At 40.5% G+C, this 12348-nt stretch overlaps 1 protein-coding gene across 5 annotated transcripts in view; it reads right to left on the bottom strand.

Annotated features, from left to right (window-relative positions):
* COP1 (COP1 E3 ubiquitin ligase) overlaps positions 1–12348 on the bottom strand; it is a 132938-nt gene that overhangs the window by 65232 nt on the left and 55358 nt on the right. For all 5 annotated transcript variants that reach the window (XM_065674141.1, XM_065674143.1, XM_065674142.1 and 2 more), the window contains exons 13-14: positions 4052–4160; positions 2192–2273 (exon numbers count right to left, since the gene is read on the bottom strand). In XM_065674141.1, the coding sequence (XP_065530213.1) occupies positions 2192–2273; positions 4052–4160 (191 nt within the window). The remainder of the gene's footprint in view (positions 1–2191; positions 2274–4051; positions 4161–12348) is intronic.

Here is a 12348-nt window from a genome sequence, read left to right as displayed (position 1 = left end):
TCGGGTCCCTATAGACATACACATCTACTTTTGCCCCTTTAAAAGGGAAGGGCATGACAATAGATTAAAGTGAGGTTTTCATACAGACAGTTACTTCAAATACAATAATACTTTTATGCTGTCATTATCTGCTATTCAAGTAGAAAGATCTTCAACAAATAAGCATCCTGGATTATCTTCATCTAACAATGAAGACAATGAATTTTATCCCTAACATTACACTGTTTGTCAGCACCCCCTTTCTGTGCCTGAGCCCTGGCAGAGACAGCTCTGAAGCTCAGGATTTTTCATCTAAAAGCTCCTTCCCCAGTAAATCTCTACCAAGCATACCAAGTGCTCTAAAAATTAGTTTCCAACCTGAAAAGACCGTGAAGAGACAGGCAAGCGCAAAGAACTGGCAAAGCTGTCACTTTTTGCTAGCTTGTCCTGATCACTTGACAGGAAGTGTAACAGTCCTGCTTTCTGGGGAAGTGCAGCGAGATAAGCTCCAATTATCCTGGTCACACCGGTATCTATTAGCATTGAGATTTCTTATTAGAAAGCAGAGTGTGGCCTTATACAAACAGGAATAAAAAAGGAGATGCCATTGGTGTTACCTTTTCCTCTCATTTAACCATTTCAATATGATCACTGAAGTGGAAGGTGGACCCTATGACATTAACTGGACATTTGATACTATTGCTCTGTACCCTGAAGACTTATTTCAAACACTTCCACACACAACTTCATCTGTCTCTAAACGGCTTCTTACATATGCAAATCACAGACAAATCATGGTAGAAGTAAAGGATAAACTGTTCCAGCCCATTTATATCCACTGAAAATCCCAATACAAAGACCTTTGTGAATTAAATGCAAGTTATGTCAATCTGCAGACTTCATTACATTAATTTCTAAATAAACATTTTTAGAGACTATTACAGAAGAAGTGACCTGTTAAACTGGAGACAGGAGCTCTGCTTGCAGCTGGCTTTGCAGAACTGGACAACTTCTTAACATGCTAATAAATGCATGCCTACCTGGCTGATAAGCTTTTTCAAATGCATAGCATGAGTGAGGAGCAACCTGATGAAGAGGCTGATAATTTACAAGGTGAATGTTCATTCCTGCTGCATTTAAGCACATGGAAAACACTCTTGACTCCCACGAAAAAGGGGAGCAAGTGTATCAAAAACATCTAAAACCCACCTTAAACATAACCTTTAAAGCCGCATTTTGTAAATGGAATTGCAAGTTACATTAAGATTGCCAAATGCAACAGAGGAACACGAATACAGCTTTCTTTTGAAACAGCATTTAAAAGCATTTTAGAGTGGGGAGCAGCTTACAATGTTTAATGCTTATGAAAAATTAATTTATCATTTCAAAGCAAATCATGAAGAGCTCTTTCCAGAGCTGTCTCAGCCCATGCGGGAGAGTGGATCCTCACAGACTATGAAATGAACTCTAAAGCGCTTGCTGCTTAGTATCTCTAATTTGATACTGTAAATATATTACAGATAAAATCTTGTTCATTAGGGATGAAGAATACTACATATAGCTCAATGCTATCATTTTCTTTAGAAGTTTCCTATTTCTTAGAAAAGGAACATTTTTCTACCAGTATGTTGGGAAGAGGTTGCGTTAAGGGGTTCTGCAAAAGCCCTTTGTCAAACAGATCCTGGAGCATGGAAAGCCGAGAGCTGCTCTTAGTGCTCCCATTCAGTCCACCATCCAACCCTGTTAAGGTCCGGGAAACACACCGTTCAATGTGAAAGCAGGAAGCTTCTTGTTGCAGTCTTTAACATTCAGAGCTACAGTTAAAAACAGCAGCAGGCATTTTTAACTTCTGCCTTTTTACTGACAGCCTCGCTTCTGAAATATAAATACATGCTCTTTTGAAAGGCCCTGAGGCTTTAACTCAACAAGTTTAACTAATGTGAAACACATTTTGCTCTGTTTATTGTCTTAGAAAATGCTAGCTAGAGAGCATATTACCCCAAAAATGTGAACATCAAGAGATCTTAGTTCAAGCAAAGCCTCTCTTCCTCCAAAATCTGAAAAGTTCAATAATATCTTGACACACTGCCACCTCAACTACAATATTGAAGGCATCTGAGGAAATCAACTACTTTAAATATCTCATATTTGTTCCTCAAAGGCTATAGACAGAGTGTAAGCCTTCTGCATAGAGACTGAAAAAGAATACTACCTTTGGCATCATCAGAGCCTGAAGCCAATAGCTTTGGGTCCATCAAGTTAAAGTCAACACTCCAGCACCTTTTCTCATGCTCCTGTTTAGAGAAACAAGAAAAATATTGCAATGTAGTGAGCTGTATTAATCTGATAAAATAGTAAAAGAAAAGACACATGCTGTTTGCTATAAACTTCAACAGAGCCCTGGACAAAGAAGCTTACTGTGTTTAGCCATTTCTCAAAAACTATCTTTTCTCCCAATCAGACCAATGCTTGTAGCATGACAGATATGCAATGAAAGCAGAATAGTAGAGTAGCAATTTTAAAACTGTTTTTGGTGGGTTTATTTTTTTCCCCTCCTTTTCCTTGAAAGAACATTTCAGGAAATATACGTCAAAGATCTGCTTTTGCACTACAGTTTGACTTGCTCAGATTCCACTGTGTGCTGTTGCTTATTCTAGTAGATCACAGTGGTATCTCCCAATACTGATAAGATGCATATTCAAAGCCGTTTCAAACACCTCCTGCCTGAAAGTCCGGGAAATCCTCACTTCCCTGTTGAGTTATTAAACAAAACTTCTGGTGCCTAATCCTATATTTTTCCACTCAAATATCTTACAAGATTGCACACTCTTTCCCAACATACAGATAGCTGTATTTGCTCTGCTGGCACATCCCACATAGAAGCAATTGAATGAAACCCAGAATTCAGTAAAATCCTTTGTTTAAAGCCTTCACACTGGCTTGCAAGATGATGACATGAAAAGCTCACCAGGACAAAGTCACTAACAGATTTCTAATACAAGTGAAGCAGATGTCAGTATGCATGCTTCTAGGTAAATCCAAATAAAAAATTCAAGTAATACGATAGGAAGCAAAATTAGTGCGTTATAAGATAAGCAACAGCTGCTCCTCTCCAGGTTCATTATTCAGCCTCAAAGAAATGCTAAATATATTTGAGGGGAAAACTGGTAAGATTTTTATCCAGTATAATTTATTCTTAATTGAGATATACAAAGGATTAACAAAACCAAGCATTATAAAATTGCCTCAACACAATGAAAAGGTAAACAAAAGCTTTAATAGGTATTAAAACTTCTGTTGAACTGTCAAGAAATGAGAACTGAAGGCCAGTCTGCAGTTCATTCATTATCACTGACCAGCTGCAATGCGCTATGCTACCTATACAATAGCCTGCAGCACTTCCAGCCCCTCCCCAGATGGAGCAACTTTTCTTCCAACCTCCTTATTCTGATCACAAGGCTCTCAGAATCCAATATATAGAAACACAATGTTCAAGCTGCATGAATAGACAAAATGCTAGAAGCCTCTCCTGAAACAGGTCTCACTGTTGGGCTCAGCCCACTTGCATGCATACCCTGCTCTGCTGAGCACAGGACTGTATCAGGAAGGGTTCTGCCTACTCCTCTGTTCTCCCAGCCTCACCACTTAAACCTGCATTTTGGTCTTCTATTTTACGAGCATCTGCAGCAGCAATCACTGCAGGATTTTACTAAAGGCTTTTGACAAAGACTGAAGTTGAACAGGTATGGAGAGACAGAGGTTTCTAAAGAAAGGTGAGACAAACAATTTCCAGAATCTAATTTCTCCCTGTGCAGATTCCTTGCTCAAAACCAGCAGCAAGAAAACATCAAGTGCTCCATGACTGTGATAAGATATAGCTGCTTCCCCCAGAAGACTACAGCTCAATAAAGCTGTGTGGCTGAGACACGTTTACCAAACAGGAGGAGCATCCATTTCACACTGTGGAAAAGAAAAGCCTATTGCTGGACTACAAGCAGAACATCAGACTAAATACTGCTCCCCCGGCATGGTTCATGGTGGGGCAAAGTGTTGCTCAATGACTGCATGTTACCTGGTAGACCTTGGATCTTTGTCCTGTGAATCCATCCCAAAGGATGACGGTGCCTTCATAGTCACTGCTGGCTAGCAGGTTTTTGTGATAACTACTCCAGCTGATACAGCTTAAAAAGAAAAAGAGCCCCAGTGAGTCTTACCTTAAATAACACCTTCCAACACAAAAATCACTTTTGCAATGCATCAGACAATTAGTGCCTGCAAAGCATGCAGCATTTGATCAAACCACACCATTAAAACACTTAGGAAAGGGCAATGTCAAAATCCATCAGAAATATAATGAATATTCCTTCCTCTATAAACAAAAAGAAAAGCTTAAGCTTATTTGTTTAAGTGACATTGCCTCCCTCAAAATGAAATGCTAGGTTTTGGGACGATTTTTATTTTTAATGAATTAATTTCTAGAAGTGCAATTATTTGCTATTTGAGTTTCACACAAATTCTCATAGAGAGCTCAGGGTTTGACTTCTTAGCCTCCTGCCAATAGCTGCTACTATTATTATTACTATCATAAAGATAGCCACTTACCTAACAGGAGCTATATTTGTAAGACACACAGCCACATAAATGCTAAATCAATCTCTCCTCTGGCATGTAGTGTTCTATACATGAACTTATGCGCAAATCAAAGTCTGACTTCTGAGAAACTTTGTGCATTTACAGAAAGCTGGAAGAAAACACCCCATTTCCTATCCAAAGGAAACAGCAGTTGTTTGCTATGGGCAGTTTAGGAGCCATTTCTGATTGAGAACTGCAAAATATATCACACAGGTTTATATTTTAAACTGAACTAAGTGGCTGTGCAAAACTAAATTACAGTTCCATAGACAAACTCTAGCCATGAGCAGACAAAACAAGAGCAGCAACACCGCCAAGTCACATTTGTAGCATTCTGGCACTATGCCTCCACTCTGACTCCCAAAAAATGTGACAGAGGTAAGGAAATTTGTAATACTTGTTCACCAATTTTTGGACCATCTGGCAGAGAAACAAGCCAGTTGGTGTCAACTGTGATGCATGTAGCGGAAGCTAAACTGACAGATCCAATTCATGAAGGTCTTCAAACAGCTCTGACACAGTTAATTAGATTATGGTAGCTTTGGGGCCAAGTTTTAACCAACAATACAAGCTAGAAGCCCACAGTTGTGTAGCTGCACAGATCAAAGCTGCACTAAGAAGTTACACATTGAAATATGATGTAGGTACATGGATATTGACTTAGGAGTATTATACCTTAGCAAATTCTTGGTTCCACTACACACTTACATCCTGTTTTCTTTACGAATTTACGGACAGAAGACGAAAAATTCTTTTCCTTTACAATGAGTTAAATATAAACTCTTACCTTTCAATTAAATAACAGCAAGTAGCATTGGTGTTCTATTCCTAATTACAGTCAAGCAACTTACTGCGGTGTGGCTTTTATAACTACAGAGGGACTATGCATACCAACCACTTAGTACTGGCTATTTAGCTGCACGGAACCAACAAGCTTATCTGAGGTTCCCAGTGTAGGCAAATAACAGGAGGCCAGAAACTCATCCTTTAAGACAAATTTCTAAAAATACAAAGAAGGAGTAACATGGTCCTGGTGCTTGCATCAGCAGGAAACTTCAGCAAGTGATCCAAAACACTTCCAGCTCTAACTTTGCCTGTCTGCACAAGTTAATCTGTAACTTACAGAAACAAGATGAAGTTGTCCAACAGCAGTGACTTTCTGCAAGCCTCTCACACTACTGCATGATGCTTTGAGAAAACCTTCAGGACACACCTTCTCCAGTGGACCACAGGAAGCTTTTTTTTAGAACTACTTCTCCTTGTGTGTACCTCTACCTATGGCCTGTTCACACACGTGCACATCTCCTTATAACAGCATCACTTGGTTTTAAAACTTTAGATTCAGAAATTTAAAAGTTTTATTTACCCAGTGTAAGTCACTGCCTTTAACCACCAGCTGCTAAGAAGATAGTCACGGTGGTGAAGCTCGGGCAGTGTTTTCCCTAGTTCCACCTCTTCCATGATACATCATTAATTAGAAAATGTTAGTGTCCTCAGACATTGTATGTACAAGGACTGCCCAAAAAGCTATCATCAAGGAGCTATCATTATGCCAGCTCTGCTACCAATAGGTACCCACACAGAAAAGCAGGTCTTGACAGTCTGTAATTTACCAGAAGCTTCATTCAGAGATGTTGAAGTGGCTCCTTGAGGATCAAATGCAGCTGTCAGGCAATGCCCACCAAGACCATGAGGTGAAGGCTGTAGCAGTCCAGAGATAACCATATCTGACATCTGGAGACTTGTTTCCAGGCAGAGCAGTCAGTCACTGACCACAAAAACGGCTGAGATCCCTACAGCTACAACACAGTAAGGCTCTGGGCTGGGAGCAGTCTCCAATTAATGGCAGATGGGTAGGCACCGCACTAGCCATTTATGGCTTCAAACCTGTTTCCTCTACTATCTCATCTCTGCTCAAGTCAGGGCTTCTTGAAAGAAGCTCAAGGGGAGGAAAACATACAGTAGCCTAAGTTAGTCTTTAGGGGGCCTATAAGGATGCTGGGAAGGGACTCTTCATTAGGGACTGTAGTGATAGGACAAGGGGTAACAGGTTCACACTTAAACGGGGAAGTTTAGATTGGATGTAAGGAGAAAGTTCTTTACTGTGAGGGTGGTGAGGCACTGGAATGGGTTGCGCAAGGAAACTGTGAATGCTCCATCTCTGGCAGTGTTCAAGGCCAAGCTGGAGAGAGCCTTGGGTGACATGGTTGAGTGGGAGGTGTGCCTGTCCATGGCAGGGGGGTTGGAACTAGATGATCTTAAGGTCCTTTCCAACCCTAACTGTTCTGATTCTAAGTTCCGCAGTCACACAAAACCAGAAAGAATACAGCTTGGGGCTTAATCTTAGAGAAGGTGGTTTTCTATCTGGATGGCTTTGAGAGCATGTCAGGTATTGTCAGCAGTTGGATAGGTCCTAGAGAAGGGTAGACATGCTGGTGCCATCTTGGCTGGTTAGGGATGCTCTATGCTAGAGGAACATGAGATCCACAGCTGACCAGCAAAGACAGCTGGGTGTTGTCCACTGAACTATGAAAAGAATAATTGTGTAACTGTATCTTGGAAAAAAAGAAATCACCTCAGATGATTAAAGTTAGGAATTAGCGAGTAGGCAGAAAAATATGAAGGACAGTTGAACAGCTGTGTTTGAGATGTGACAGATATAAGGATATAAGAAGCATCAGGTTCGCAGGGAGAGGTAGTATTTTATCATCTCAGTCAATATAGGTGGAGAAAAATTAAGGGCTTCTGTGTCCAAAATTAGGTCTGGCACAGCAAAGATCAGCCTAAGCATTCTGTCTCACTGAAGTCTCATTCTGTTAACAAGGGGTTAACACTCACTTGGAAAGCATTTGTAGATAGACTGAAAGGGGGAAACAGCAACTAACAGATGAAAAATGTTTAGGGATTTGCAGCCACTAAGTGGTTCAATTAACACCTTTTAAGTCACACACACCACAAGTCTTTCATTTTTAAGGAGTATGATTAAAGGATCTAATAAGACAAAACCAAGACTGTTCCAGCTCTCTGCCTTAATTCTCCCTTCATGACCACCCAACATTTTTTACAAAGTCTGAAACTAGAGTTTTCTCCTTGACATTGCAATACTTGAGCTTCTTCAAAAGTTAAATTATCAGAAGTAGCCTTTGTAGAGCACAATTCAGGGTTCGATCAGGTGGAGGGGAGCTTCCTCTCCAGGTAAAGAACGCTTTTTACCAAGTTGTCCTTTGACTGCATTCTCTGACATCTGTGATGATACAGGCCTGAAAGAAGCTGCCCTAGAGGCGAGACATGTGGCTTACTGGGACCTACAAACTGCTGAGAAGCTACTACTATGCTCCCCTCAAAGGGAAGCACCGATCTTTCTACTTGTCCAAGACAGGCCACTTTGAAATGTTGAAATTTCAAAGACCTCTACTTTTTTGGGTTCTCTTGAGATGTTATCATGAGTTACAAATTGAGAAAGACTCAAAAACACATGGGGGAGCAAGCTGGAGAAGGGAAAAGGCAAAGGCGAGAAGGACCAGAACTGAAGCTTACACAGTCCTCAGACAGGTTAAGCATTGAACCCCTAGAATTTAATAAAAACAACCTTATGTAGACAACCTTTAGATGGCCTGCAGCCACATCCAGTGAAAAACTGAAATGTGGAGGCTATGAAATATGACACCAAAAAATAGCTATTTAAGGCTGAGATAATGTATAATCCAACACTGGATTAAAAGGAGCTGTATGAGGCCATCTTTTATTTTAAAACCTAGTACCTGTACTTTTTTCCCCAGTTTTTGCTTTGTTCTTTAATCCAGAAACAGAGCAATAGTTACACTCCAGAGGTTTATCTTGCCTTAAAAGCTGTTAAAGCTTTTCTACCTAGGAGACTAGCCTGAAGAAGCTTGAGTTGAAAGCTACTCTCTGACCTCTGAAACACTCTCCTAACTTTGGCATCTGATCAGGACACATGGAAATCCCAACCCTGTAGAGATTCATGTGCACCCTTCATTTTATTCAGGGACACAAGTGGGCCATCTCACTTAGTGTTGTCAGTCACACTGATGTTTATTTCATGAGCCAGTATTTTTACAGCTGAAATGTCTCAAATCCAGGATCGAGCTACCCAGTGTCAACCACCCCTCTGGCAGTGAGAGTTAAATGCGCTAAAGCTTTTAATAAGGCACAAACTGCTGCTGTCTGACCTGCTTGCAAGTGCTTCAGATTCAGTTTATTACCATGATTTAACTGATGCCCAGTAGGTTCCAGGACTAAAATATTTTTAAGGAAGTGATCTATTACTGCAGTGAACATCCATATAACAATGCTAACCAAATACTTCAGAAGCATACAGAATTACATTATGGATGTTTTAGGGGAAAAAAAGCCCCCCAAAACCCCACAACTTTTTCTTCAGATTGATTAGAAAAAACTCTAGTAGGGTTCAGAGACAAATACTTTTAAAGAAAAACTTCATCTTGTTGCAAAGTGAAGCAGGTACTCTGAAAATTGTAATTAATGAAGCTTAAAGGTGTATTCCCTTATAACCTGTTTAGCGTCAAATGTTTTCTGCATTGGAAATACAGACATGCAACACAACTACTTGTGAGGTTTATCAGCATTAAGAGAATCCATACCTCTCCAAATAGCAAAGACACTATGATGAAAACCACCATATGACAAGTTTTAGCTTAATTTCAACTTAACAGTGAGAACTGACTCCCATTTTGAAAACTGACAGCACTATGCCCATAAACCGCTATCAGGATAGAGCAATCACGCATGTAATTTATTGACACCAAAAAAATGAAAACAAAATGCTAGCAGCCTCCTAAAAAACAGCCTACTGATGCTTTGCTTTTACTGCAGTTGACTAAACAGATGCAGCAGATTTTGGAGGTTTGTGGTAACATCTATCACTGAGGTACAGATGCTGCAAACACAGTGGTGAGCATGCAGAATACTAAACATGGATTTCAAAAGCGTGTTTACCTAACCACACTTACACATCACCTATTGTAAATTAATGAGGCCTAAAGCAAATTTCTTATACCTGAATGCTAGATCTCCTTATTTTTCTCCCCCTGCAGCCTATGGCAAAACAACAAAACTGCCTCTCAAATACACCAGAGAAGAGCTGTGGCTCGCTACTAGCTCTTCATTCTCTTTTCGTCCTTTCGCATCTCCTCCTGCATAGGGGGAGCCACAGATTATTGTCTGTCATAGCTAGGGACACAGCAAGTCATAATTAGCTCACAGGGTGCTGTTTATAGCTACTGCACAATGCCAGGATTTGTTTCTTGTACTGAAGCTATGAATCTGTAAATGGGATTTTTATGAGGATTTATGTGTCATCCTGTGTTTTTCCTGGAAGCTTATGCCACTGTCATTCCCGGAGGATGCAATGCACATTTACCAGAAACCCAACACACACTGACTTTCTCCCTGTTCTTAAATATAGGGATAAGAAAGCTCAGCACATTATGAAAAAAAGAATGCATTTAAGAAGCAGGTGGGTGTAAAAAAGGGGGTTGGAGAGGAAGAAAGACTCAGCTACAGCTGGTACAAGGGCTCTGCTCCAGAAAAGCCTACAATCAATTACTGCTGGCATGAAGCTCAACCTTTCAGCAGGCACCCAGCTGGCACGAGGCAGAGCATGACTGGGCTGGTGCCAGTCCTCTCCCAGGCAAGGGCTTCCCTTCCCACAGCTGCTCTAGGCCAGCAGACTTGCTCTTGGCCTAGAGTCATCACAAATGTTGTCACCTGTCTGCTTTTATAAAAGCCCATCAGAGCTGCTGCTCCTCCGAAAGCTGAGGCACCAACATAACCACTAATGATTTATGTTCCAGCATCATCACTCTGAACAAGGTTAACCAGGATCAATTTAATCAGAAGAGACATGTCACCACATCCCATCTGCACGCAGACCCACATCTCTGCTGGGAAGAGAGGTACCACCCATGTGCCACAGCAAAAATATGTCTGATTTTGATATCAGAAAGGGCACTAGCATGTGGACTAAGCCTCTGGAAGAAGCTGCACCTCCACCCAAATTAAGATCAACAGCTTTAAGCCAAAGCTTTTTACAAAAAGCAGGCTCCACGTGTTTATTTTTTATTATAATACAGTCACATTTTCAGCATACTGCAATATTCTGTAATAAAATTACAGCCTTCATATAACTTCTCCCTCAAGCTACAACACTTCAGAATAGCAAGTTATTATGCTGCTCAACACTGCGCCAGCAAGCCCCAGCACCAATGACCGGCAGCATAGCTAATGGATACAGCAAGGATGCATCTGACTGACACCACAACTTGATTTGTCAAAACCAAAAGCACCCGCATGACAAAGGAAGGTTTGTATGATGTGAAGGTGCCAAGGGGCGCGGAGGGAGAGGAATATTCATTTCTTCAGAGAAATGAAAGAAACTAGGGCAAGGAAATGAAAGAGGAGGACCCTGTCCACCTCTGCTGAGGTAGACAGTATCAGAGGACAATGCATTTAGCATCATCATATATATATAATGTATACATGCATGAAGTTTCTGAGAAAGAGAAGAAATGCTGAATGCAAACAGTGTCTTGTCTGGTGCACAAAGCTGACAAGAGTAACATCACTGAAGGTGCTAACGCAGCTCTCCTCACCAGCAGCTGCCAAGAGAAGGGAAAATAAACAACTTCCTAACGCCTGGCAGGATCATCAGTGTAGATCTCTGTCAAATTTGAAGTAGCAGGTTTGGAAGTTCTCAGACTGACCAAGAAATACTAAACACATTCCTTTCCCATTCTAATTAAGCAGATGGTATTAACTGACTGCTAGATTGTTCTCTTATTCTGCTCTTCTCTCCAGAATAATGAAGCTGGATAGTGTGAACTCTGCTATGACAAAGGCAAAAATGCTGATCGTTTCACAAATCCAGCAAATGACAAACTCTGTAATCAGTATGGCTTATCACACAAATCCCTCTCAGACTGTTTTTAGCCATCTTTTTATCAGTCCAAGGGTCAGCTGCATTTACATCTTTTTCTTCATAAAATAGTGTTATACAATTCACGAAATAATCAGCATGATTGATACAGGAGTGACTGATCTATCTTAAGAAACGTGTCAGCTACAAAATGAAGCATGTCTTTTACGCTACAAAGTAAGCTTGCAAACATTAATCTGGTTGCACAACATTTTGTTCTCATGGAAGCTGGACTGTTACATAAATTTATTACTTACACTTCTGCGGGTGCTTTACTGTTCTTAAAATGCAGAGTAACAAATAAAAACAAATTAGTTCAGAGATGCTGGATACTTGTATTATAATACTGAATTGGCTTGACTGCCCATATTATTTACTTTTGAGTTTTAACAGAACTTTTGAACTAGGATTTTTACATTAAAAGGCAGATTCTTCCAACTGATGTTCTGACATGGTGATCTTTATTTCTTTGGTTTAAGTAATCTAAAAAGATAAAAAATAGGCTGACAGTAATGACAGAGGCACAGAAGCAAAAATCAAGCAAGGTCTTTTCCCTTAAGCTTGATATGAGATCCGGCAGAACAGTACTTTGGGTAGACAAACTCATAGGCAGAAGGTGCAAGTGAGGCACATTTCCTGGTGACTAGGCAGCCTCTCAGCAGAATGGAAAGGGTCTGGTTGATGAACAGAGCATGAAGGACTTGGTGGTTATTATGAAGAACCGGGCACAAAAGTTACCCTGAGACAGGAGACTTTACCTAGAGCATATCCACTGCTCTGCT

The sequence above is a fragment of the Lathamus discolor genome, chromosome 3 (assembly GCF_037157495.1).
Source record: "Lathamus discolor isolate bLatDis1 chromosome 3, bLatDis1.hap1, whole genome shotgun sequence".
NCBI lineage: Eukaryota > Metazoa > Chordata > Aves > Psittaciformes > Psittacidae > Lathamus > Lathamus discolor.
This window is presented reverse-complemented; position numbering and strand designations above follow the sequence as displayed.